Source organism: Halteromyces radiatus, assembly GCF_025201355.1.
Source record: "Halteromyces radiatus strain CBS 162.75 chromosome Unknown BX664scaffold_3, whole genome shotgun sequence".
Taxonomy (NCBI): domain Eukaryota; kingdom Fungi; phylum Mucoromycota; class Mucoromycetes; order Mucorales; family Cunninghamellaceae; genus Halteromyces; species Halteromyces radiatus.
Window position 1 is genome coordinate 3,016,658 of NW_026251689.1, and position 22,997 is coordinate 3,039,654.

At 32.8% G+C, this 22,997-nt stretch overlaps 10 protein-coding genes across 10 annotated transcripts; 4 read left to right on the forward strand and 6 right to left on the reverse strand.

Moving 5' to 3' along the window:
* The first annotated feature begins 110 nt into the window (after positions 1 to 110).
* BX664DRAFT_330224 (uncharacterized protein) lies at positions 111 to 3,691 on the forward strand. Its single transcript, XM_051544939.1, has 20 exons — positions 111 to 367; positions 427 to 759; positions 842 to 858; positions 941 to 1,029; positions 1,113 to 1,120; positions 1,210 to 1,221; positions 1,285 to 1,376; positions 1,437 to 1,466; positions 1,525 to 1,599; positions 1,674 to 1,748; positions 1,800 to 1,947; positions 2,028 to 2,198; positions 2,252 to 2,351; positions 2,421 to 2,481; positions 2,542 to 2,634; positions 2,695 to 2,881; positions 2,942 to 3,012; positions 3,078 to 3,103; positions 3,164 to 3,319; positions 3,400 to 3,691. The coding sequence occupies exons 1-20, from the start codon at positions 178 to 180 to the stop codon at positions 3,482 to 3,484; spliced, it is 2,019 nt and encodes a 672-aa protein (XP_051402095.1). The 5' UTR covers positions 111 to 177; the 3' UTR covers positions 3,485 to 3,691.
* BX664DRAFT_111721 (uncharacterized protein) lies at positions 3,611 to 4,620 on the forward strand. Its single transcript, XM_051539707.1, has 3 exons — positions 3,611 to 3,761; positions 3,814 to 3,884; positions 3,999 to 4,620. The coding sequence occupies exons 1-3, from the start codon at positions 3,696 to 3,698 to the stop codon at positions 4,387 to 4,389; spliced, it is 528 nt and encodes a 175-aa protein (XP_051402096.1). The 5' UTR covers positions 3,611 to 3,695; the 3' UTR covers positions 4,390 to 4,620.
* BX664DRAFT_111732 (uncharacterized protein) lies at positions 4,313 to 6,144 on the forward strand. The gene is made up of 11 exons (XM_051539708.1): positions 4,313 to 4,385; positions 4,488 to 4,516; positions 4,574 to 4,731; positions 4,813 to 4,863; positions 4,958 to 5,020; positions 5,086 to 5,200; positions 5,255 to 5,297; positions 5,365 to 5,401; positions 5,476 to 5,519; positions 5,608 to 5,691; positions 5,762 to 6,144. The coding sequence occupies exons 3-11, from the start codon at positions 4,693 to 4,695 to the stop codon at positions 6,075 to 6,077; spliced, it is 792 nt and encodes a 263-aa protein (XP_051402097.1). The 5' UTR covers positions 4,313 to 4,385; positions 4,488 to 4,516; positions 4,574 to 4,692; the 3' UTR covers positions 6,078 to 6,144.
* A 1-nt stretch (position 6,145) lies between these two features.
* Positions 6,146 to 7,240, reverse strand: BX664DRAFT_111787 (uncharacterized protein). Its single transcript, XM_051539709.1, has 2 exons — positions 6,747 to 7,240; positions 6,146 to 6,691 (listed from the first exon to the last, which is right to left on the reverse strand). Exons 1-2 carry the CDS (start codon positions 7,199 to 7,201, stop codon positions 6,364 to 6,366), a joined length of 783 nt encoding a protein of 260 aa, XP_051402098.1. The 5' UTR covers positions 7,202 to 7,240; the 3' UTR covers positions 6,146 to 6,363.
* Positions 7,241 to 7,665: 425 nt separating this feature from the next.
* On the reverse strand, positions 7,666 to 9,066 carry BX664DRAFT_278761 (uncharacterized protein). The gene is made up of 2 exons (XM_051541418.1): positions 8,751 to 9,066; positions 7,666 to 8,674 (listed from the first exon to the last, which is right to left on the reverse strand). Exons 1-2 carry the CDS (start codon positions 9,048 to 9,050, stop codon positions 7,727 to 7,729), a joined length of 1,248 nt encoding a protein of 415 aa, XP_051402099.1. The 5' UTR covers positions 9,051 to 9,066; the 3' UTR covers positions 7,666 to 7,726.
* A 10-nt stretch (positions 9,067 to 9,076) lies between these two features.
* BX664DRAFT_330233 (uncharacterized protein) lies at positions 9,077 to 9,450 on the forward strand. Its single transcript, XM_051544940.1, has one exon. The coding sequence runs from the start codon at positions 9,132 to 9,134 to the stop codon at positions 9,384 to 9,386; it is 255 nt and encodes an 84-aa protein (XP_051402100.1). The 5' UTR covers positions 9,077 to 9,131; the 3' UTR covers positions 9,387 to 9,450.
* A 2,348-nt stretch (positions 9,451 to 11,798) lies between these two features.
* On the reverse strand, positions 11,799 to 13,969 carry BX664DRAFT_348853 (uncharacterized protein; the record flags this gene model as incomplete). The annotated part of the gene is made up of 4 exons (XM_051547583.1): positions 11,799 to 12,488; positions 12,600 to 12,903; positions 12,968 to 13,626; positions 13,916 to 13,969. 4 exons carry the CDS (start codon positions 13,967 to 13,969, stop codon positions 11,799 to 11,801), a joined length of 1,707 nt encoding a protein of 568 aa, XP_051402101.1.
* A 1,161-nt stretch (positions 13,970 to 15,130) lies between these two features.
* Positions 15,131 to 16,243, reverse strand: BX664DRAFT_330239 (peptidyl-prolyl cis-trans isomerase E). Its single transcript, XM_051544941.1, has one exon. It carries the CDS (start codon positions 16,113 to 16,115, stop codon positions 15,210 to 15,212), a length of 906 nt encoding a protein of 301 aa, XP_051402102.1. The 5' UTR covers positions 16,116 to 16,243; the 3' UTR covers positions 15,131 to 15,209.
* Positions 16,244 to 17,900: 1,657 nt separating this feature from the next.
* On the reverse strand, positions 17,901 to 21,878 carry BX664DRAFT_278769 (kinase-like domain-containing protein). Its single transcript, XM_051541419.1, has 12 exons — positions 21,745 to 21,878; positions 21,440 to 21,662; positions 21,288 to 21,378; positions 20,689 to 21,217; positions 20,036 to 20,460; positions 19,368 to 19,932; positions 19,104 to 19,305; positions 18,910 to 19,042; positions 18,736 to 18,842; positions 18,601 to 18,644; positions 18,123 to 18,508; positions 17,901 to 18,034 (listed from the first exon to the last, which is right to left on the reverse strand). The coding sequence occupies exons 2-12, from the start codon at positions 21,607 to 21,609 to the stop codon at positions 18,023 to 18,025; spliced, it is 2,664 nt and encodes an 887-aa protein (XP_051402103.1). The 5' UTR covers positions 21,610 to 21,662; positions 21,745 to 21,878; the 3' UTR covers positions 17,901 to 18,022.
* Positions 21,879 to 21,973: 95 nt separating this feature from the next.
* BX664DRAFT_385051 (uncharacterized protein) lies at positions 21,974 to 22,953 on the reverse strand. Its single transcript, XM_051549219.1, has 2 exons — positions 22,627 to 22,953; positions 21,974 to 22,562 (listed from the first exon to the last, which is right to left on the reverse strand). The coding sequence occupies exons 1-2, from the start codon at positions 22,927 to 22,929 to the stop codon at positions 22,041 to 22,043; spliced, it is 825 nt and encodes a 274-aa protein (XP_051402104.1). The 5' UTR covers positions 22,930 to 22,953; the 3' UTR covers positions 21,974 to 22,040.
* Positions 22,954 to 22,997: the final 44 nt, after the last annotated feature.

Consider the following 22,997-nt stretch of genomic DNA (forward strand, 5'->3'; position numbering starts at 1 on the left):
TTTTGTACACTGTTGTTTGGATCTTGATGATATGTATGAACCTTCTTTTTAGGATGATTACGCCGGCGGCGTTTCAATGGTAAACGCGTGTATTGTAAAGGGAATCGCCTTTTTTTTTTTTTGGTTCCTTTCTTCTTCTTTCTTTCCCCACATCTTTTTTTTTTTTATTTCAATAAAATGACAGCTCAAATTGCTCCTCCACCTAGCCTTGATTTCACCATCAATGCTGAAGATATCCATCGTATCAACCAAGAAATTATGGATGAAGACCTTCTTGTAAATGATGCCATTGCTGCTTTGAAACCTGAAGAACAAACTTATGAAAATATCGTTGTACCTTTAGTCAAGATTGAAAACTCTTTGTCTGGTAAGATATATATAAAAGATATAATCCTGTTGTACTTTAACGTTTTTTTTTATTTATAGGCAAGATCTCTTTACTTGGGTCTCTTAGTCAAATCTCTCCTGATGCTGCAGTTCGTGATGCTTCCGTGGCGGCTGAAAAGAAATATGAAGATTTTAGTATTGAACAAGGAATGCGACATGATTTGTATACTGTGATTCAAGGCTATATTGATCGTACTGACTTGGATAGTTTGGATCATGAAGATGCCCGCATGTTACGCAAGACTGCCCGTGGATTCCGTCGTTCTGGATTACATCTTCCTGAAGATCAACGCAACGAACTCACTGCTTTACGTAAACGTCTTAGTGAAGTGTGTATTGAATATATGCAAAACTGGAGTCGTGAAGATAGCAGTAAGTAAACTAACTTATTTTTTTGGGGGATTATTTCAAATATATTAATTCTATTTTTTTTTTTTCTTTTTCGTCAACATAGCTGTGAAGTTTACCAAGGTAAGTTAGATAATGATCTATCTTCGATTTTTATTTATTTATTTTTTTTTTTTCAACTCACACGTTTCAATAATATTTATAGGAAGAACTAGAAGGCATGGATGATGATTTTCTTAGTGGATTGAAAACAGAAGAAGAAGATGGTATCACCAAATACATCCTTACTATGAAGTAAATTCTATTTTTTTTTTTTCAATCATCTTTTTGTGTTTTAACTATTTCTTTTTCTTTTTTTCTTCTTTTTTTGTTTATAGGTATCCAGGTACGAATATGATGAGATAGTTTTTTTTTTTTTTTTTCTCATACTCACACACACACATTATTTGTTATTATTATGATTTATTCATTTAGATGTCCGCCCTGGTAAGAAAAACAAGTTTTTTATGTTTTTACTTGTAAATACTGATCTTCCTCTTTATTTCTTAGTTCTCAAGTTATGCAAGAATGAAAACACCCGCAAAACACATTTGACTGCATTTGAGTCTCGCAACCGTGAGAACATTGTTTTATTGGAAGAGGTAAGACAAAAGAAAGTGTGATTTTAGACATTAAGAATTTGTTCGTTTTTGTATCACTAGGCTCTCAATCTCCGTCGAAAATGCGCAAAGGTAATAACAATGTCAAGAAAATGATGATTCTAATTGATTTTTTTTTAAAATATGATAGATCCTTGGTTTTGATTCTCATGCTGCTTACGTTCTTGAAGTGAAAATGGCAAAAGATGTTGAAAAAGTGAACAAGGTATCATATATATATATATATATATATATAAGAGAAATGAAGGGTGATCTAATAACTAACGGTTTATATTATAGTTCTTGGATGATCTCAAAGTCAAGCTCCATGATGCTGGTCTTAAAGAAATTGAAACAATGAAGGAACTCAAGAAGGTAAAATACTATTTATATATGTACTATTCCTTACCTTTTTTTGGTTTATAGAAAGAAAAAGAAGAACGTGGTGAACCTTATGATGGTAGCTTCAATGCTTGGGATACCAGTTACTATGAACGTATCTTGTTAGAAAGCCAATATTCTGTTGATCAAGAAGAAATTAAAAAATATTTCAGTTTGGAAACAACCATTGCAAGTAAGTTTAGATGTTTTCCTATCATTGATTTTATTTAATTTGATCTTTTTTTTTTTTTTTTTTTTTTTTTTTTTTGGTAGAAATGTTGGATATTTATGAAAAGGTGTTAGGATTGAAATTTGTTAAGGTTCCTTCCTCCAAAGCAGTGGTATGGCATCCTGATGTGCAATTGTATGAATGCTGGGATAATGTTGAAGACAAACACTTTTCTGGTTATATGTATTTGGATTTGTTCCCTCGCGATTCAAAATGTAAGTATGATATTTATTTTTATTTTTATCTCAATCATATTTTATATTGATAGATCCTCATGCTGCTTGTTTCCCTCTTCATCCTTCTTATTTGGATACCAATGGTGAACGTGTTCCTCCTATTGCTGCCATGGTTGCTAACTTTACTAAACCGTAAGTTGTATTTTCAAAAAAAGAAGAATTTTTTTCTTTTTACATTGTAATTCATTATCTATGTTATAGAACACAAACCAAGCCTTCGTTATTGAAACATGATGAAGTTGTTACTCTTTTCCATGAATTGGTAATTAAAAATCTTATTAAAAAAGAAACATAATGATTTTTATTCTTATTTATTATATAGGGTCACGTTATGCATCATCTATGTAGTCGTACAAAGTATGCTAGATTCCATGGTACTTCTGTTGAAGGTGATTTTGTCGAAGCTCCCTCTCAGGTAAATCCAAAAACAAAGAGAAGAAATAGAATGATAATAATAATAATTTTTTTAAATTAGATGTTGGAAAACTGGTGTTATGATACTAATTCTCTCAAGATTCTCTCATCTCACTTTGAAACAAAGGAACCTATTTCAGATGAAATGATTGATCGTATCATCAAAGCTAAGAATGTCAATGCTGCTGTGATGAATTTGCGTCAATTGTTCTTTGGTATTTTCGATATGACCATCCATACTTCTGAAGGTAATAAATATTATATTATATGTATTCTATATCTTTACTTTTTTTATTATCATTATTTAGATGAACATTTGGATAGTACAAAGGTATATAATGACCTTCGTAAGGAAATTTCTTTGGTCGATGCTCCTGAGGTAAGTAGAGATTTAAAAAAAAGAAAATTAGAAATTAAACCTGATATTTTTCACATATCTTTTAGGGAAGTTGCGGTCAAGCAGCATTTGGGTAAGTAAAAAAAGAGGAAATATATTACATTTTTTTTACATTTATATTTGTTTTCTATAGACATTTGATGGGTGGATATGATGCTGGATATTATGGATATATGTGGTCAAAGGTCTTCTCTAGTGATATGTTCTTTAGCAAATTTGAAAAAGATCCTCTTTCTGGTGAAACTGGCTATGCTTATCGTAAATCTATTTTGGAAAAAGGCAGTAGCATGTAAGTTTTCTTTTTTTTTTTTTTTTTTATCTTTTTATGACTCATTTCCTTTATATATATATATATTTAAAATAATTTAGTGATGGTATGGATATGTTGAAGGATTTCCTTGGTAGAGAACCATCTTCTGATGCATTCATGCGAGAAGATATTGGTGTCCAATAGGATTTAGACTGAATTTAGTATAAATTGAAAAGTTTCGTCCTTTTTGAATAAAAATAAAATAAAAAAAAAGAAATGGTCGTGCAACATTCATATTCCGACTTTTTTTTTTCGTTCTTTTGTCTCCTCTTTTTTTTTTTGTTCTACAATAGATTGGGGCTTCTTTTTTTTTTATTATTTATTTATTTAGTATTTTTACTTTATTTATTTAGAAATGTCTGATGAAGAATATGAAGTAGAAGCTATTAGAGCTGCCAAACGACCCAAAGGCAGAAAGAAAGTAAGTTAGAATGCTAGCTTTGTGTCTTGTTTATTAACGTGTTTTTAAATAGTCATACCAATATTTGATCAAGTGGAAAGGATATGATAGTGATGAAAATACTTGGGAATGGGAACGGAATATGTAAGAATCTACAATATCCTCTTTTTTTTTTTTTTTTTTTATTTATTGGGTATTCATTTTTTTTTTTCTTCTTCTTCATATTATTATTATTATTATTATCCGATCCATTTGAAGAACAGCACCTTTACTTCTTGAACAATTCTGGAAAGAGAACCAACCATCCAAAACCAAAAAACAAAAGAAACCAAGGAAACAACCTCAAGTAGTGATAGCAAGTAGCGATGAAGATGAGACTGTTGAACAGACCTCACCCCCTGATACGCGTCCAGCATCAGAAAGAAGAAACGAAAAAAACGTGATAGGAGATCCTTCTTTTACCGGGACAAGAGCCTATTTTTTGTGTCATGGTGATTTACGAACAATACGGTATGAAGGGAATATATACAAGGTGGATAATGGATTTAGAGCTCATTGGGATTGGAAAAAAAGAATATCAAGTATTGAAAGGGCTATCACGTGGAGGTATCATGGTTTGGATGAAATTTATTTTCTTATTCGTTGGTAAGTATTAAATAAAATAAAAAATAAAAAAAAAATAAAAAAAAAATAATCTGTTTTTTATTTCTGATAGGGATGATGATGTTGTTGCTGCTTATGAATCAGAGGTGGTACGATTCAAATGTCCACAGAAGGTAAAAGAAATTAACATCCTTGGGAATTTTCATGACTAACTTGATATTTTGTATTAGATTATTGATTTTTATGAAGAATGGTTTGTCCTGACCGCTAATTCATGATTATTATTTTTTTGTTTTAATTTCCCTTACAATTATTACCTCTTTTTTTTCCCCCTTTCACTTTTTTTTTTATGATGAACATTGATGAACTATTTAATATCCGAAATAAAGTATGATTTTACTATTCTTTTTACCCTCTATAAGAGAACACAAATAGTCTGATTGTTGATATACTTATTGTTTGTAATTAGGTATGCCTGATCACTGGTGGTGGACGTGGTATTGGATTGATGATAGCAAAGGTTCTTCAAAACAAAGAATAGATTCATCCCATTTAATACTGATTCTCTTTTTTTTCTTTTTTTTTTTTTTTTTTTTTTTTTTTTTTTTGGTTAGGGATTTGTTTCGGCTGGTGCAAAAGTGTATATTTCTAGTCGTAATGGTGATGTTTGTCATCAGGTAAGCTCAAAACAAGATGACGAAAAAGGAAATGCGGGGTGAGAGCTTAATTCTTTTATATAAAGGTAGCCAAAGAACTAACAGAGCAAGGTCCAGGACAATGTTTTGCTATTGCGGCAGATTTACAGAAATTGGAAGATATTCAACATCTAGTAGTCGAACTTGGCAAACGTGAACATCGTAAAGTGATGATATATATATATGTTCCATCTTTAACCACTTTTTATATGATAGATTTGGATGTTTTGATCAACAATTCTGGAGCTAATTGGGCAGCGTAAGTAGTTACAATATGAAATGAAAAAATAGTTATTTATCATTTCAATGCTTTATTATCTTAATAGACCTATTGCAGATTATCCTGATGCTGGCTTCCAAAAGGTAACATCATATAATGAAAAAAAAATGTGATGTATGAATGATTTTTATTCTTTTTTTTTTTTTTTTTTTTTTAGGTTGTCAACTTGAACTTGACTCGTGTGTTCAGTTTAACTCAAGCGTAATAAAAAAAAATGTCCAATAAACATCATCATTTCTTCCTTTGTATTCACACTTTTTTCTTTCATTTTTTTTTTTTTGTTATTTAGATGTCTTCCACTTTTACGTGCCAATCCTACTCTTGAAAATCCAGCACGGATCATCAACATTGGCTCCATTTCTGGAGAAACAGTGTAAGAGATAAAAAACGTATGATGATGCTGTGTACTTATTATTATTTTTTTTTCCTTTCTAATATGTTAGACCGAAATTGGAGATGTATGCTTATAGTGCAAGTAAAGCAGCAGTACATCATTTGACACGACATTTGGCGGCGCGATTAGGATCAGAAGGGATTCTAGTCAACGCTGTTGCTCCAGGTTCTTTTCCTACCAAAATGATGGCAGAAACGTTGAAAAGAGAGGGTGATCACATTTTAAAAACGATTCCGGTTGGTCGATTTGGTCAAGATGAAGATTTGGTTGGTACGTGCATTTATTTGACTTCCAGGGCCGGTGCTTACACCACAGGTGCTGTCATCGTTGTTGATGGTGGTGCTCTTCAATCATCTAGAATGTAGTTCTTTTTTTATTATTTTGAAATAAACTAGTGGTGATGATTTTAGTTTAGTAGTTGTGTTTATAGAGAATATCATGTCTTTATAATAAAAGGTCAATGTTTCTTTCTCATCAACTCCATTTTATAAAGTCATCATTGTATCCATTCATACCGTACAATACTTTATATAACAATCATCCATTCATCATAAAGATAAAACAAACAAAATTTATTAAGAATACAATTATCTAAAGGGGAGGGGTAAATAAAATAAAAGATGGGTATAATGAAATATATATATAAACTAGCTACCGAGAAGAAAGAACCTTTTTTTCCAACTTGTCCAAACGATGCATCAACGTCCGCCATTCCTGAAGCTTGATTTTGTGTTCTACGACCATCAAACGATCCATACAACGATGTAATTGTTCCACATAACCCGTCATCCAGCGCTGGTGCGAGGTATCATGAGCCAACGATTGTAAAGAAACTTGTTTTCTTTGTCCAAATGAAGGTAGTTTACGCATGTGTCGACGTTTTACTGATTGATGATAAGTATGGATAGATAAATGAGGTGCATGATGACCTAGCTTGGGGGCCAATCGACGTTGTAACAATAAAGAAGATGGATTTGTCCTACATCAATATAAAATGTTAGTTTTTTTTTTTGTTACTATATATAGAGTTTTACCTTAATGGCACAGATGGATAACAAGGCTTTAAAAACCATTCTTGACCATCAAGTCGTACAGGCGTAAATTCGTGTTCCACCAATAAAAGTGTCGTTGTCAAAACAGGTAATGGTTGTAATATAAGTTGCAGATCCTCTTGACAAAGATGTTCAGTGATTTGACATAAATCCAATAATATTTTTGATTTCATAAGATGACCTAGTTCAATAAGCACTTGAGTACTCGTATAATGACGACCATCCTGTTTTTTGAAGAATCCTGTAGGGTGTTTTTGATACAAGGTCATCAAGTTGACATGACGACTGATGATCCCAAGTTGCTCCAGATCTTCTAAACAATAATAGTATATGCCTGATGATGAGGTTACTGGTGGTGTCAGTGGTACAGGGAAACGATATAATAGAAAAGGTGTATCGGTATAAAGATCACCTAAATATAATGCTTGTACTTTCATGAGGTTTAAAATGTAAGGAAAGTAAAGAGAAAAAAAAAAAAAAAAAAAAAAAAGAAAGAAAGAAAGAAAAAAAAAAAAAAAAACTTCCATATGTCAAATAATATGGATCGAAAAAAATCAGTGCAACCTTCAGAATTATTATGATTACTTTTTTTATCCTTTTTGTTCAGACCCCGCATTTGATATATTCAAAGAATAAATATTATGTCTCACTTTATTTTAAATATGATATTCATAACATTTACTGTAATTCCATATAGAAAAAGAGAACAAAAGGAATAAATAATTGAATAATGCATTATATCTTCATTGTTAATGACCAATCATATTTTCTAATCAAAATGATTCATCACTCGAAAAGGCATCTCATCATTCTCTTTTCTCTTTTTATAGAATAAATTATTAAAAGAATAAGATCAAAAAATTGACGATCTTTTTATTTCATTTATTAAAAAAAAAAATTAGATCCAAAAAAAAAAAAAAAAACTAAACTAATATAGATTTATACTACAATATCTATCCTATTTATTCTTGTCGTAATCGTAATCCTTTTCTTAATTCATCAGTTAGAGGACCATCGGTTTCACATCGTTCACATTTACAATCAAACATATAAGATTTACTAAGATAGTTTTGCCGGGTTTCCTTGTTCCATCGAGGGTTGACATAGGATTCAAACAGTTGTTCACCTTTTTTGATATCACGGATGGCACGTACCATCAATTTGTATTGAGTTTGCTGACTGGTAGGGTAATCGATAGAGACGTTGGGAGTGCAGTTGTGATTGATATGAGAATGGACGAGATACATGCCACCGTTCTGATTATTGATATTGAATTTGCCCAAATAGTTCAAAAAGGTATCTTCATCGTTGAATAGCTGCTGAGCAAGGTGGTCAGGAAGAGGGAGATTGATTTTGCATTTCTTGGGAGGAGGATGAAGTGCCTTGATCAATTTTGCTCTTGCCTTGGCCCATAATTCTCGTGTAGGGTGTTCCATAAAGATCCATTCCGTTTCCTTGGCTTGTCGTTCCGCCTGGTTCACGGTGGCAAACGCATTGTAGTGCATCAATACCGTATCCAATTCCCCGCGTTGGTGAGCAAGCATCATGTGACAATACATCCGTGCCACTGCCATCGGTGCCTGCCATTGTTCCGCCGCACAAAAGTTCATATAGTCACGCATAGATGGGTTCAATGCTGGGCATTCCAGAGGGTGAAAGGTTTCCAAAGCCGTGGTCTTACATTGCTTGCTACAGTACATGATATCACAATGAATACACCGTACTCCCATTCTTACCGCCCGTGTAAATGGTTTACAACAAAGTCCACAAGCATCGCCCGTTCGTGCCAAGTTGAAGCCTTCCCAGGGTGGAAAATACACTAATGGTGTTTCTGTAAAGAGAATGTCATCTTTCTTAATATCCTTGGCCGCAAATAATCCCTTTCCTGTCACATTATCCACCATTTTTGCCTAAAATAATAATATACAAAAGTGGTGAGTTTTTTTTTTATTATTATTTTGATATACCATTCCACTTTTTTTTTACCTCGACTTTGGTTGATACGGATTGGAAATCAAGTTTGGGATCAATAAAAGATACAGGTACAGAAGGATCATCTTGTACTCCACTTTTCACAATTTCAACCGTGTTGTTGTTGGCTGTCAATCCTTGACTTTGCATAATCTTTTTGACTCGTTTTTCAGACACTTGCCAATCTTGATGCTGTTTCAGAATATGGTTATAGATGGTTTTGATACCAAATTCAGGATGGTCGAGTTTCAATTGTTGAATGCTTTGACATAGCACATCTTCTTCCGGTACAATTCGCTTTTCAACCTCGGTCATAGTATAACAAAATAAGAACAAAAAAAAAAAAAAAAAAAAAAAGGGCAAGTGAAAAAACAGTAATCGATTTCCCAGCGGGGAATGAATCCCAAGCCACCTTATCACCATCTCTCTCTCTTTCTGTCCCTTTTTTTTGCTTTTCTTTCTTTTCACTTTTCAATGACAGTGACTGAAACACTTAACCTATTATACAATGGAAGTAAGGATTTGCATTTGTTGTTGACCACGACATTCTGCATAACTAATCTTATATCTGTCTTTTTTTTTTCTTTATTTCTAGTCTATATTTTTTTTCACTATTACCTTTACTCATACACCATGAAAACAGGAATATGATGATAACATATTGAAGACAACTATATGTTTGTACGATAGTCAAAGCTGTCACCTTACTCTTTTTTTTTTTTTTTTTTTTTTTTTTTTTTGGATGACCGGGAATCAAATCTCACCAAAGCATTGGACACTTACCAAAAACAGGATCTGACAGAAATCTGGGAACCTTCGCAACCAAGATGGAAATAAGACTTTTTATTGCAAATCATAATGGGGGAAATCATGGGTAAGTTTATTTTTTTTTTTTGGGGGGGGGGAATAGATCTTTACTATCATCATACAGAATCTCTTTATACAAATGGATCAACAATGGCATCAATGTTTATTAAAAAAAGTACAGCAAATTTGAACTGGACAAGAATGGTATAGATGGATATGTGATGTGACCCCATGAGGATACTTGAATTGGAAGACACTTGGGCAGGACCGAAGCGACTGTATCACGATGGTCGATTCTACTTATTGTTTATAGGATAGCTCATCATCATTATAGTCATTCGTTTTCTTTTTTTTTTTTTTTTGCCGATTAGCCTAGTCCATGATCGAAAATAAAAAATAGTTATTGATCTATATTTTTTTTTTGTTTTTTTCGTTTTCATGATGAATCATCTATCTGGTTATCTCTATTTGAACGAATAGACATGCATTATTCTATTTTGAGATTGTCATCGATTCTACTATCTAAATTCGGTTGAAAAAAAGCTCAAGCCATTGGAAGTTTCCTCGGAAGAAGCATATGTAAAAATATTTCACCCTTTTTTTCAATTTTTTTTTTTGTATAGAGAGCTCGTGAAATATACTATATATATGGTTATCTCCATAAGGAGAAGGGATAGAATGGAACGGGATGCATGGTAAGAAGGGAAAAACTTGATGTTTCTTTTTCTCACGATTTGATGAATGAAGGAGTTTGATTCTTACCATTGATCCGATGCTACATTGACGCCCCTTTTTTTTTTTTTTTTTTTTGCAAAAATGGGGCAAGAAACCAAATAGAGTATCTTTTCTTATATATAGAAAATGAAAAAGAGAGAGAAAAAAAAAAAAAGAGAGAGAGAGAGAAAGAGAGAGAAAGAGATTGTGCAATACAAGGTGTAAACTTGTTCTTCTCTCCGCCCAAATGATCATTGTTGATAAAGAAAAAAAAAAGATATCTCCTTTTCCTTTTTTTTTTTTTTTATATATACGATTTTTGTTATCGATGCATTGATATAAAATGGAAGAATGGCATGATCCAACAAAGGAAGGATGGAACCGGATAAGAGTATGAAAAACAAAGTTTTTTGAGGATTTAAACTTATCTAATAGGATAGGTGTTTATTATTCAAACATTGAAAATTGTAACCATTCAATGGTAACCATCACCATACGGAGATCGAATGGGGTTTATTTCTGGAAAGGGCAAATCATCATGAATATAAAATATGTTATATACTATTATATAATCTACATGTTTGTGTATTTAAAATAGACTTTCAATTAAAAAAAAAAACATTTGTTACAAATCAACAACCGGTAAGTTCAGTGTTACCTTATTTTCCTTTTTCATCCACTTATACTATTTTGGGGGTATCTATTTGATTCGGGGAATATCTGTTCCCAAAAAAAAAAAAATCCTTGCCACATCTTCCAACCTAAACTCCAATCAATTAAAAAAACAACAAACAATCAATTCTACTGGTTTGAGTAACCATTCACATACACAAAAGTAATAGATACCTTCTCAAAAAAAAAAAAAAAAAAGAGGATGCTTCGCAAGTTCATAGTGACGTTATAAAGTAAAAAGTGAGGATAACCAAAACAACACAGACCCTCTCTTTCTTTTCTTTTGATGATGAAGCTTTATCATATTTGGTAATTTCATCTATTATTCAAAATGAGTTACCTGGATACACAATCATAAACGGAAAATTGAGAGAGTTCTAGCCAATACCAATCAAATATACTTCCACATTTAATGACAAATCAAGTTAAATCACTTGGAAATCAATACACAATGGAAACAATGGATTTGGATTGCGTAATAAATCAAATAGAAGGGGACAAAGATGATATTTCTTTATTTATTTTTGGATGATAAGAAAAAAAAAAACAGATACAAAAAAAAAAAAGATGAGAGAAATGGATGGGGCATATGATGATAAACTAATAAAGTAATAAAATGTTAGTAAGAGTAATAAAAGTAGTTGTAGTTATTCAATATAAAAAAAGGTATTACAAAAGGAAATAAGAAAAACACTAGAAGGAAATATATATATAATATAAAAAGTGAAAACATAATCAAACGAATAATATAAAATATGTATAAAATGACGGAAAGATATAACTAGTACTAAAAGAAAAGATTCCTTTTTGTTTGATTCCCCCCCTAATCAAATCAAAAAAAAAAAAGATGGGATATATATAGATAGAATATCATTGATGATGATGTTGTTGTGAAAACACATTGGTAGGACTTGATAATTGATTAAAATAAGAGTAAACATCAGAAGGAGAAGTTTGAAGTGGAGAAGTATGGAAGATTTGTTGTTTGACCGATTGTTGTTGTTGATGATAAGTCAAGGCTGATGGATGAGGACTTGTAGAGGATATAGGTTGTTGTTGTTGTTGTTGATGATGATGATGATGATGATGTTGCTGTTGTTGTTGTTGTTGTTGTTGTTGGCGAAATAAAGCAGAGTTGAAATCATCCACAACATAAAATCCTTTGTTGTTATTGTTGTTTACCATTTGAGGAGAACAATCCATATAGTTTTGTTGATTGACCAATGTTGTATTGACAGTCAAAGGAGAAGGCCCGGTGATGATGGTATGATCGTCATCAGTCGAGGAGGGGCTGACAGCTTCATCAATACTACTTGGTGACGAATAAGGTAACATATCAACCATTTGTGTTGTGTTACTTGATGATGACGAAGAAGAGGTGGATGATGTCGATGAAGAAGGTGTTGCTGTAAGTCCAGATAAACCACCTATAGCAACATGAGATGATTGTTCTTGCTCTTGTTCTTCTTGTTCTTGTTGTTTTTGTTGTTGTTGTTGCAATTGTTGCTGTTGTTTACTGTGTTTACATTGAAGTTGCATCCATCTTGTTCGGCATTGACGCTATATAATAAAAAGACAATATAAATAAAAAATATCATATTTAGGAAAATAAAGTCAAAAAGGAAAGGGAAGATCGATGGGGGGGACCGTTCCTTTTTTCATATGTCATACCTGAGTTCTTCCTGGAATAGTTTCAGCAATTCGAATCCAGCAGCGACCATGATCCTTGACTCCACTGCGTAGTAAAAGATCTTCATCAGCGCCCCATTTTCCTTTACGGACGTAAGGATCTAAAGCTTCTGTCCACCGAGCTTGACATTGAATACCAGTACGATTGGGAATCCTTTCAGCAATCCGATTCCAAGGAATAGGTTGGATACGACCTTGATTATCCGTCACATTAGCATATTCCATCACTGAATACTTGAGGATGTTATCTTCATAATCTGTCCATCGACCTTTATGAATATTGGGACTAATCAAAAAAAAAAAAAAAGATAAATAAAGGGAAATATAATGGTGATGGATAATGAACTTACTTGAGAGCACCTAACCATCGTGTGGAACATTGCATTGGTGTTCGATTGGGTACATGAGAGGCAATCAAAGACCATTTATGAGGACCATGCATATTGACAGCTTGTTTCAATCTTTCATCTTCTTCCAAAGTCCATCGTGTATAAGTGGATTGACGTAGTTTGTTTCTTTTGATACTATGACTTCTTGTAGTGGTGACGATAGGCGATTGCATGAATGGAGATTGATGATATTGCACCGGTGTTACTGGTAATGATTGAGGTTGTTGTTGTTCATAAGCCTGTTGTTGTTGTTGTTGTTGTTGTTGTTGTTGTTGATATGAATGAATGGATGATGAAGTTGGAGAAGTCCAATAATGAGTAGAAGGAGGAGAAGATGACGTGATACCATTAGTAGGTGAAGAAGTAGTAGTATTGGAAGACATCATCATCATTGGATTCATAGGAGAAGTTGGAGAAGATTGATAAGAATATCTTCGATGTATTGGTTTTTGATATTGATGATCCGACGATGAATCATTGTTAGATAACCAAGAAGAAGGTTGATCAGAAGTAGGAGGTATTCCAGATAAACCACCACATCTTAATTCAGTAGGCTTTTGAAGTTGTTGTTGTTGTTGTTCCATTAACAAATAAGTGTTTGTATCATTCATTGGATGCATCTGATTAAAAAAAATGGTAAAATGATGAATGGATTGGATATAAAAGGAAATTGGTTTGAAAAGAGTAGGAAAGTAAAAAAAAAAAAAAAAAGGTAGAAAAAAAAAAATGAGAAAGAAGGGAAAGAGAAGTAAAGAAAAGCCCGCCCTGATCCTTTTTTTATTTTAAAATACCTAAAAAAAATTGCATAAAGAGTGAGTGATATACTGTTAAATTCTCAACCAATCAAAACTCAGCTACAAAGGAATGTTGTTTTTATGGTTGGTTTTTTCATCCTTTTTAGTTCATTACCTCATGATGTTGTCCGTCATAATACCATTCTTCATTCGTATATAATCCATTCATTGTTGTAACAAAAAAGATACTCAACGGAGGATTATTTTCTATACTTTATAAAAAAAAAAAAAAAAACGAGGAACATCCATTAGCGGACTACCAATATCCAAAGTGGAGAGTAAAGAGAGTTTTCTAAAAAAAGGCACATATACACACACACACACATATAAAACATACTCACACCCACACATTTATATATTATATGTTACTGCTTATTGACATTAAAATATTGCAGGATATACTATCCCCGCAATCTCCCATTCTTCCCATCTGTCATCATCTCTTTTTTTTTTTTTTTTTTTTGTTTTACCAAAGAAAAAAAATTGCAATTGATTTTCTAACAAAAGGAAAACAAAAAGAAAGATATTCTTTTTTTTATATGAGATCAAAAAAAAAGAAAAATGAATGATCGACACCAAAGTCATGCTATGTAGTATTTTTTTCCGCTTGACCTTTTAGTTTTTATTCTTTGTGTAATAATAAAGGATAATATTTCTATTGGAAGATGTGGAGATTGTATGAAAATGATAATAATCCTCTTTGTCTGTGCGCGCATGGAAATAACGTTCAATAACGTATGGGATTCACAAAGTGGTTTTTGTATGTTCCAGTGTTTCTCGTGTATCCCATACTGTCTTCGGCCTTGACCGTTCATTGATCATAAATCAATTGGAAAGACTCGAACGATATGGGTATAACTAACATGCTTCGTGTAACACTCCTTGGAGGTCCGATTTATATGCATTTGGAAAATAGGCTCCTTCAATCAAAGACTATTCACATGGATCAAAGACCTTTTTGTCATACACAAAGTAACGATCACAGTGGTTTCATTTCATGGTCTGGATTCAAAAAAAAAATATTGTATTCAATCAATAAACCAAACAACTGGGAAGTTCCCTATACCTTTTTTGTGATCTTATTTCTATATGTATGAAGTAGATTAAACAATGTTTTAGGAGAATCATGCTCTTTCAGGTTAAGTTTGCTCTTGATCCATGTCAATCCTCCCTCTATCAAATAAAATAAATTTATTGTCGTTTTAGGGCATATACTTCTTATATCATCATTATCATCATCATCATATCATCATCATATCATCATCATCAATATCATCATCACCATCATCGTACAAAACTATAACATAATCGTTTTTATTGGGTTTCCGTTCAACCATCAAAAAAAAAAAAAAAAGAATCCGCAGAATCAAAAAAAGTTTATTTCATATATATATCCTAATTATACTATACTATAGTTCACCACAATCAACAATTGTCACCTTTTTTGATGGTTTTCCATTGGCAGAACCACAAGCTTCCATTTGTCGTACAACATCCATACCAGAAGTGACTTGACCAAATACAACATGTTTTCCATCCAACCAAGAAGTTTTTTCAGTACAGATAAAGAATTGACTACCATTTGTATTAGGTCCAGCATTGGCCATAGATAAGATCCCTGGCCCTGTATGTTTCAAAGTAAAGTTTTCATCGGCAAACTTGCCACCATAAATAGATTTACCACCCGTACCGTCACCTTTGGTCATGTCACCACCTTGACACATAAATTGAGGAATCACACGATGGAATGTACTTTTCTTGTAACCAAATCCCTTTTCACCAGTACATAATGCTCGGAAATTGTTGGCTGTTTTAGGTACCACATCACCTCGTAGATCGATTTCTATACGTCCTGCAAATGAACCACCTATTTGAATATCCAAAAATACTTTGCAACGTCCAGTTTTGATATTTTGTTGTTCTTTTTGTTGTTCTTTTTCTTCTACTTCTTCTTCTTGTTGTTGTATGGTATCCAGTTGTTCATTAGGTGTTGTATGTTCTTTTAAATAAGCATCATCTGCCCAGATCGCCTTGTTGGCACCTGCCATCATACGTGAGGGTTTGGCCGAACTGACCTTGATCACTTTACCATATAATTCAGAAAGATGCATATTGTCCAAAGCCGCCTTGGCATCTTCAGGTTCTTCAAACTCGACAAATCCAAACCCTTTATGTTGTGCTTGAGACCCAGGATCTAATGCCAGTTCCACAGACACAAGTTCACCAAATGGAATAAACGCCGCATGAAGAATAGACTGAGTCACACTTTCATCCAGTCCACCAACATAAAGGATAGTTTTACTGCTGTCCGACATGATGGGCCCAATCTACGTGTAACGGTATGTAGACTTTGTTTTTTTTTTTTCCTTTTTCTGGTTTGGTGATCAAGTAATGATCGATGATCAAAAAAAAAAAAAGGGAAGAGTAAATCAGAAGGAGAGATACAAAAAAAAAAAAAAAAAAAAAAACAACAATCCCTTACCAGATTAGTGTCGGTGATTCAATTGACAAGAACAATGGTAGACATTTACAGAATACACTTAATTATTTGTTAAAAAAGAAAATGATGTTATCAACAACAACAAAAAAAAAAAAGTCATGAAGAAGAAACTTGATCTTAAGACGGTAAAAAAAAAAAAAGAAGAAAACTATACCGAATTCGATTTGACACTTTTTTCTACCCTCATGTTGTCTCATGATAAGCATGCACCCAATCAAGGCATCACGCTATAATACTTTTATTTAAAGTATTGCCGAATAAAGGGATGTACTAAGCGAACTGACTAAAATAATCATCCTTTTATTATAGATGGTTTCATTTCCTATAACATTGTTTTCCCTCAATACCAATGATGATATCGATATAAAGACGATATAAGGCTCTATTGATGATTGATGAATGAATATAGTGGAATGAATGATCTCTGTCTTATTGAATCTTATGATGATATTAAAAAAAAAATACTTGGACGTAGCATAATAATGATAATAATAGTGAGAAGACAAAACAGTGTTTAGCGTAACAATACGATGCATAATTGATCACAAAACAACTTTCTTACAGAAATAATCATTCTCATCATTATTATTATCATCGTCATGGAAATGATCATTATCTCTTAGTGGACTTGGTTTTTTAGTACACGATTGCTTTTAAGTCAAGGTGCATAAGTAGTTAGTCATTGATCACAAAAAGATCCTTAAAGAAATACAATCATCTCTTAACCTCCATTTTAACATATGATTGACACCAAAGCGATGACTATCTTACTTTGATGCAGACTTTTTTTTCTTGAATGCGGAGTTTCATCACGCTGTTTGCACACGTATACTTGACGAGAACCTATCCAAGTCAGTCACTTCAACTTCTAAAACAATTTTTTTTTTTTTTTTTTACTTTTACCATTGTCACCTCTTCTTTTTTTTTTATATATATTATACTTGATTGATAGTCAAGCTGATCCTTGAACATGTGCCATGTGTTTGTGATACAATGTGTATGATGGGTTTAATTTATTGAAAACTACTCTTCTTTGTTTTCTTCTTTTTCTCCAATCATGTTTTTTTTTTTTTTTTTTTGATACAAAAGGCCTATCTGATCTACCTTAAGACTGACGATATGGAAGTGGATTTTGAGACCCTTGGGTCAATGATAGATCAAAAGAAAAAAAAAAAAAGAGAAAAGAAGAAATAATAGTAAGGGATCAATAGATGTAACAATCTACTTTTTGTATTGCAATGCCAAGATCAAGTTGATCCTTGGCAAAATATCAATCAGTATATAGTAATAAAAAAAAAGATGAAGGGAACATTTTTATAGTATCGAATGAGAAAAATAGAGGTCTTGAACGTTCACTGGTTATGTTAAAAAGAATCATCTTTTTTTTTTTTGCAGCCAATGAACATATGTTTGTTTGAACTTGATCTTATTTGACGATACATCCTAATTTAAAAAGAAAATGAAAATACTGGATGGATATTCCTAGGATAGATTGATAGGTTGATTATATATGTAATAAAAGATTGTAGTATTAATGATGATGATGTTATATATGTAATAAAAGATAGTAATTTATTAAAAAAAAAAAAAGAAGATGATAGATAGATTAGTCGCATAAGACGATGATAGATAGATAAAATAGATGGATGGTATTCATTTTATCAAATGAGAGAAGATTAAAAAAAATATAAGATATTAGTATATATACAAAATGTGTCTAATCTATAAGATACCCTATATTTTTTTTTACAAAAAAAAAAAAAGGAATAAAGGTGAGTTCTCTATAAATACTTTCTTTTTTTTTTTTTTTTTTCCTTTTTACCTGAGAATAATATTGAAAAGTATCATAAAGTCGAGTGAATAAATTTCCATAACTATTGACAATCAGTTTATCAACAAAAGCTTCTAATTGAGGTTCGGTCAAATGGAATTGGAATCGTTCTTTGAGTTGAGACAAAACATGATCTGCACCATATTGGAAACAAGGAAGACTGGAATCCTTACTCATCATTTCTACCAATAGGAGAATATTGTCACCATATTTCCGCACAGCCTTGAAAGCTTGTTTCATCAGGATTCGATACTTGTTAAACAACTCACTTTCTGTCCCACCCAATACGTCCACATATTCTTGTGATAACTTGAATGGCGCCATTTCAAACCCTACAGACCCTGGTGAATTGGAGAGTACAAACCCAAAATCAATGTCTATATATCGGTAATATAGCCCGAATAAAAAAAAAAAAAAAGAAGATGAGTCTAGGACCATTCTTTCCTTTCTTGTTGATCTGTGCACTTACGAATAAGATGCCCCTGATCATCGAGAAGTAAGTTGCCATTATGTCTAATCAGGGAAAAAAATAAAATAAAATCAATTCTGAGTAAATCGAAATCCAAAAAAATCGATCACATGCATGATAATGATTTTTTTTTACCTATCTTTGATTTGTAATAAATAGCATGCAATTGAATAACCCACCAAACTTTTCATAAACGCGTCCTGCGCTGCCCGAAAAGTAGATGAAGTAGAAGGTCCCCAACGCTAATTAAAAAAAAAGAAAAAAGGAAAATCAGTCGATTTTGCTTATCAATTAAAGATCTTGTATTACCTGTTCAAAAAAGTCATACAATGTATAAGCATTTGGATGAGTATTGGCATTTTTCTTGATAGAGTGGATCGAAATAGTATTTCGAATAGTTTCAATCAATCCAGAATTGTCAGAAGTTACTAGTACACGATAACTAGAAAAGACAAAAAAAAAAAAATCAATACATACAATGAAATTTCATTGGATGAACTTACTATTGTACCCAAGCATCTACACCAGCATCTTGCCAAATTTTTTGCATTTCACGAATCAATTGAATGGCGAATTGTTCTTGTCGTAAATCCGTACCTTGTTTCACAATGACAGATAAAAGACGCCAGTTGGGTAAATGACCATATGGTGAACTATTGCGAATCCTTTCCTTCTTGTCATGCCAAGCTTCAGAAAACACAGCAGCTAAATAAAATAGAATAGAATATAAAATGAGAATATATCCATAACATAATAATAGAACTTACCACTTGGATCATCCTTGTTCATTATCATTGCCATGGTTTTTTGCCCGTCATTATCATTCATTACCTTGGTGTCATTGCCAAGAGGCTGAGCTACTTGATCCAAGGTGGCTGTGCCTAAACGTTGTTCTTCTAGCGATACCATTTGATCAATCACACGTTGTCGAATAGCTTGTACCATTGCCAAGTTGGGGTCATCATCTTTTTGTTGTAACTGTGCAAGCATCACCGCCGCAGTACGCATTTGTCGCGAAAAATCGGAAGATGGCGGATTCGTTTCTGCTGATGTAAAAGGATCGTCTAAACTTTGATCTGTTGTTGTTGTTGCCATTAATGGTGTTGTTGTCATCGACATATGTTTCTTATCACCAAGTGTACCCAAATCCAAAGTATCATCTTCTTCTTCTTCACCAAAGTCAATTTCAATATCATTAGCCTTGTCAAGAGTAAACACATTTGTATCATAAGCTACCAATGATACATCCATTTCTCTTGATTTTGTTTCCTTTCCTTCTGCTTCCAAACACAGGCCTTCTTCCAATACTTCAATCATCAATAGATAAGGTGCCTACAACAAAAAAAAAAAAATAAGGTTAAATTCATGATCTTTTGAAATGTTCAACCCTTTCATTCTTTTTTTTTTTTTTTTTTTTTTTGCAAAGTTCACTTACTCTTTCGGCAGAATTCAATACTACAGCATCTGAAGGACTGACACGGACAACACGATGATGAAGAGAGCTACAACTTCCAGAACACCAAAGAGGAAGACATATTTCAGCAGGTAGATTATGGTTCAACAATGTCAATTCAGCATGAAGTGCACTGACCCTTGCATGTTTAGGTAACGATACTAAACGTTCTGCGATATCTGAAAGAGCTACCAGAAATTGCATTTGATATTGAAAATAACCAGATCGTGCCCATACCTGATGTCGTTGTTTATGACAACGATGTTGATTAAGGTTTTTCTTGCGATCATGAATAGAATTTGATTCGAATGATGTTCTTGGTGAAAAGCAAGGTGAACTCGGTAAGGAATTTTCTAAATGGCGTGATTGTTGATCTGACATGGTGGGTTGTTGTTGGAAATGTGATGCTGCTGACTGTTGTGGATGAGATATGATAGAAGAAGAGCAAGTTGATATGGAGGAATTTGAAGAAGGGTGTCGTCGCATCATATAATCTTCATTGTAATGAGGTGCAGGTGATGGAGGATTGCCGTCGTTGAGAGGTACAGAGGAAGATCCCATAATTTTCATATTGACATCAAAGTTACCCCTATCATCCATAGAAAGGTTGCCACTGCTTGCTGCACGCTGTATACGGTGAAAAGGTTTATGTGGTGGCCATTTCATGTGACTTGCCAAATATCGAGATAAAGAAAATGCCTTACCCCCATGTAGATCTTCTAATGATACTGAGAACGAGAATGGTCTAGTTGATCGTGGTGATAATAATGGAATCTTGGGAGCATCGATTACATCGGCAGATCGAAGTGATCGTGAACTGGAATGTAAAGGTGAAGGATTTTCATCATGATCGTTGTCCATAGATTTGAAGTCTTGGCTCAACTTGACTCTAGATTCTTGTTGTTCCTGAGTAAGAGTTATGCGTTTCGATGATTCTGTCATGATATTAGTGGTATGTAATTGTTGTGTAGTTGTTGTGATATCTATTTCATTATCATCGTCTTGATATTGAATTTGTTTTGAGGTTTCTATCCATTCGATTGGTAATTGATCGTTCATCAAAGTAGCTTGACATTTATTGAGTACCCGTTCACAAAGTTGATAAGATAAAGAAGTAGGATCAGAAGACCAATCTGACATGTAAGCTTGTAAATACCAAATACTCTGAAAATATCAAAAAAAAATATTATTATTATTATTATTTTTTCATTCTTCTCACTATTAATAAACTTACCATGACAGCAAAGTGAGGAGATTGCTTTCCAAGATCAATTAAGGTATCTTCCAGAGCCACAGATACTGAAGGTTGAGTAACCAATAGATGCCTAATATGTAGATAGTATATTGAGTGGAATTATTATATATATATATATATATTTTACTTACATCAGTTGAGGTAAAAAGAATTCGATCTCTACTGAGGGGAACTTCTTCAAGGATTCGCATAGATAGTTTTGAATACCGATATTATCAGAATATTTGAATAGATAAGACACAGCAATCCAAGCATTGAAGAATTCAGAGTTGAATAGTCGTAATAATAGATCGTTGGCCATGGTGGAATCGAAATAAGGTAATAAAAAAAAAAGTATCTAACACATACAAACACCTGACAAAAAAAAGTCAGAATATAACTGGTGGTTTAAAATAAAGGTACAGTGCTTTTTTTTTATTAGTCTGATCTATTTTACCAGGTTGATGTGAAGAATAGTTTAAATATATATAATAAATAGTAGATATAATAATATATGTATACTAAGATACAAATATAAAGTAAAGTAGATTTGAATTCAACTGATGAAGAAACGAAAAAAAACAAAAAAAAAAAAAAAAATAGAGGGGAAGTCTTTTTGATACATTTGGTTTGTCTACATTCAAACCCAGAGAACTCTAATTTTTTTTCTTTGATTGTCCAATGATCTGGATTCGTGCACAGGCTTCAAATTAATTTTTTTTTTTATTATGAATTTTTGTTTGACAGATATCTCTATAGAGGATTTTTATATAGTTCAATAACAGATTTTGGTCGTTTTTTTGCTGGACGACGATCTCGATGTTGTAATGAAAGATTCTCAAAACCTTGATGAATACTATGTTTTCTTGGTGCAATAGATTGAACATGTGATGTTGGATAGATGGGAGTGATGGCTGCATTGGCTGACAATGGACGTTGAGTTGATGGTGGAGGCATCGGAGCAATGGGTTGTAATGATGATGATGATATTGATGATGATGATGATGGTCGAGTAGGTGGAAGACTAGATGCAAAGGAAGCTCTTCTTGGAGGTGGAGGAGTATATGATATGACAGGTTGACGTTGTTGTTGTTGTTGTATAGCAGGCAGTATAGGTGGTGATGGAGGAAAAGTAGGGAATGATGGACTAGGTTGATCATATCTAATTGTCATATTATTCACGATATGATGATCATTATTATGATTGGCATTCGATATGGCGGCTGCAGCTGCTCTAGCTCGACTTGCTTTAGCTCGACGATTTTGGAACCAAACCTAATCAAGAAATTAAGATTAAATTTAAAAAAAAAGGAATGAACGATGATGATTTTTTTTTTACCTGTACTTCGCGTTTTGTCATATCAAGTTCTTCAGCAAGATGTTCTCTAACTTCTGAACTTGGGGTATCAGTTTGTTGAAAGATGGCCATCAATCGATTAAATTGTTGTGTAGATATTCGTTTTCGTTTTGCTTTTGGTGCATCTTCAGTAAGAAAACCTGGCCAGGTCTTTCTATTTTCTCTTTTTTCTTCAGGTGTCAAACGAGTACTAGTAATAGGATCTACGCTATCATCATTTAATAATGCTGATATTGCTAACGAACTTCTTCTACTATTGCTTGAATCGTATTCGTCAGAATCCATTGATAGGAAAGGATGATGAAAAAGAAAAAGAAAAAAGAAAAAAAAGGAAAAGGATTAATAAGAAGAAG

Bases quoted from the DNA above. Each gene is read 5' to 3' on its own strand.
- BX664DRAFT_330224 (XM_051544939.1), top strand. From the start codon at position 178: ATGACAGCTCAAATTGCTCCTCCACCTAGCCTTGATTTCACCATCAAT. The intron at 1,377-1,436 runs GTAAGACAAAAG...TTGTATCACTAG, and splicing joins ACATTGTTTTATTGGAAGAG to GCTCTCAATCTCCGTCGAAA. The intron at 1,467-1,524 runs GTAATAACAATG...AAAATATGATAG, and splicing joins TCCGTCGAAAATGCGCAAAG to ATCCTTGGTTTTGATTCTCA.
- BX664DRAFT_111721 (XM_051539707.1), top strand. From the start codon at position 3,696: ATGTCTGATGAAGAATATGAAGTAGAAGCTATTAGAGCTGCCAAACGA. The intron at 3,762-3,813 runs GTAAGTTAGAAT...GTTTTTAAATAG, and splicing joins GACCCAAAGGCAGAAAGAAA to TCATACCAATATTTGATCAA. The intron at 3,885-3,998 runs GTAAGAATCTAC...ATCCATTTGAAG, and splicing joins TGGGAATGGGAACGGAATAT to AACAGCACCTTTACTTCTTG.
- BX664DRAFT_111732 (XM_051539708.1), top strand. From the start codon at position 4,693: ATGATGAACATTGATGAACTATTTAATATCCGAAATAAA. The intron at 5,021-5,085 runs GTAAGCTCAAAA...TTTTATATAAAG, and splicing joins ATGGTGATGTTTGTCATCAG to GTAGCCAAAGAACTAACAGA. The intron at 5,692-5,761 runs GTAAGAGATAAA...CTAATATGTTAG, and splicing joins TCCATTTCTGGAGAAACAGT to ACCGAAATTGGAGATGTATG.
- BX664DRAFT_111787 (XM_051539709.1), bottom strand. From the start codon at position 7,201: ATGAAAGTACAAGCATTATATTTAGGTGATCTTTATACCGATACACCT. The intron at 6,692-6,746 runs GTAAAACTCTAT...ATATTGATGTAG, and splicing joins TATCCATCTGTGCCATTAAG to GACAAATCCATCTTCTTTAT.
- BX664DRAFT_278761 (XM_051541418.1), bottom strand. From the start codon at position 9,050: ATGACCGAGGTTGAAAAGCGAATTGTACCGGAAGAAGATGTGCTATGT. The intron at 8,675-8,750 runs GTAAAAAAAAAG...TTATTATTTTAG, and splicing joins CCGTATCAACCAAAGTCGAG to GCAAAAATGGTGGATAATGT.
- BX664DRAFT_330233 (XM_051544940.1), top strand. From the start codon at position 9,132: ATGAATCCCAAGCCACCTTATCACCATCTCTCTCTCTTTCTGTCCCTT.
- BX664DRAFT_330239 (XM_051544941.1), bottom strand. From the start codon at position 16,115: ATGTCGGACAGCAGTAAAACTATCCTTTATGTTGGTGGACTGGATGAA.
- BX664DRAFT_278769 (XM_051541419.1), bottom strand. From the start codon at position 21,609: ATGGCCAACGATCTATTATTACGACTATTCAACTCTGAATTCTTCAAT. The intron at 21,218-21,287 runs GTAAGTTTATTA...TGATATTTTCAG, and splicing joins CTCCTCACTTTGCTGTCATG to AGTATTTGGTATTTACAAGC. The intron at 18,509-18,600 runs GTAAGTGCACAG...ACCGATATATAG, and splicing joins TGATCAGGGGCATCTTATTC to ACATTGATTTTGGGTTTGTA.
- BX664DRAFT_385051 (XM_051549219.1), bottom strand. From the start codon at position 22,929: ATGGATTCTGACGAATACGATTCAAGCAATAGTAGAAGAAGTTCGTTA. The intron at 22,563-22,626 runs GTAAAAAAAAAA...TTTCTTGATTAG, and splicing joins TGACAAAACGCGAAGTACAG to GTTTGGTTCCAAAATCGTCG.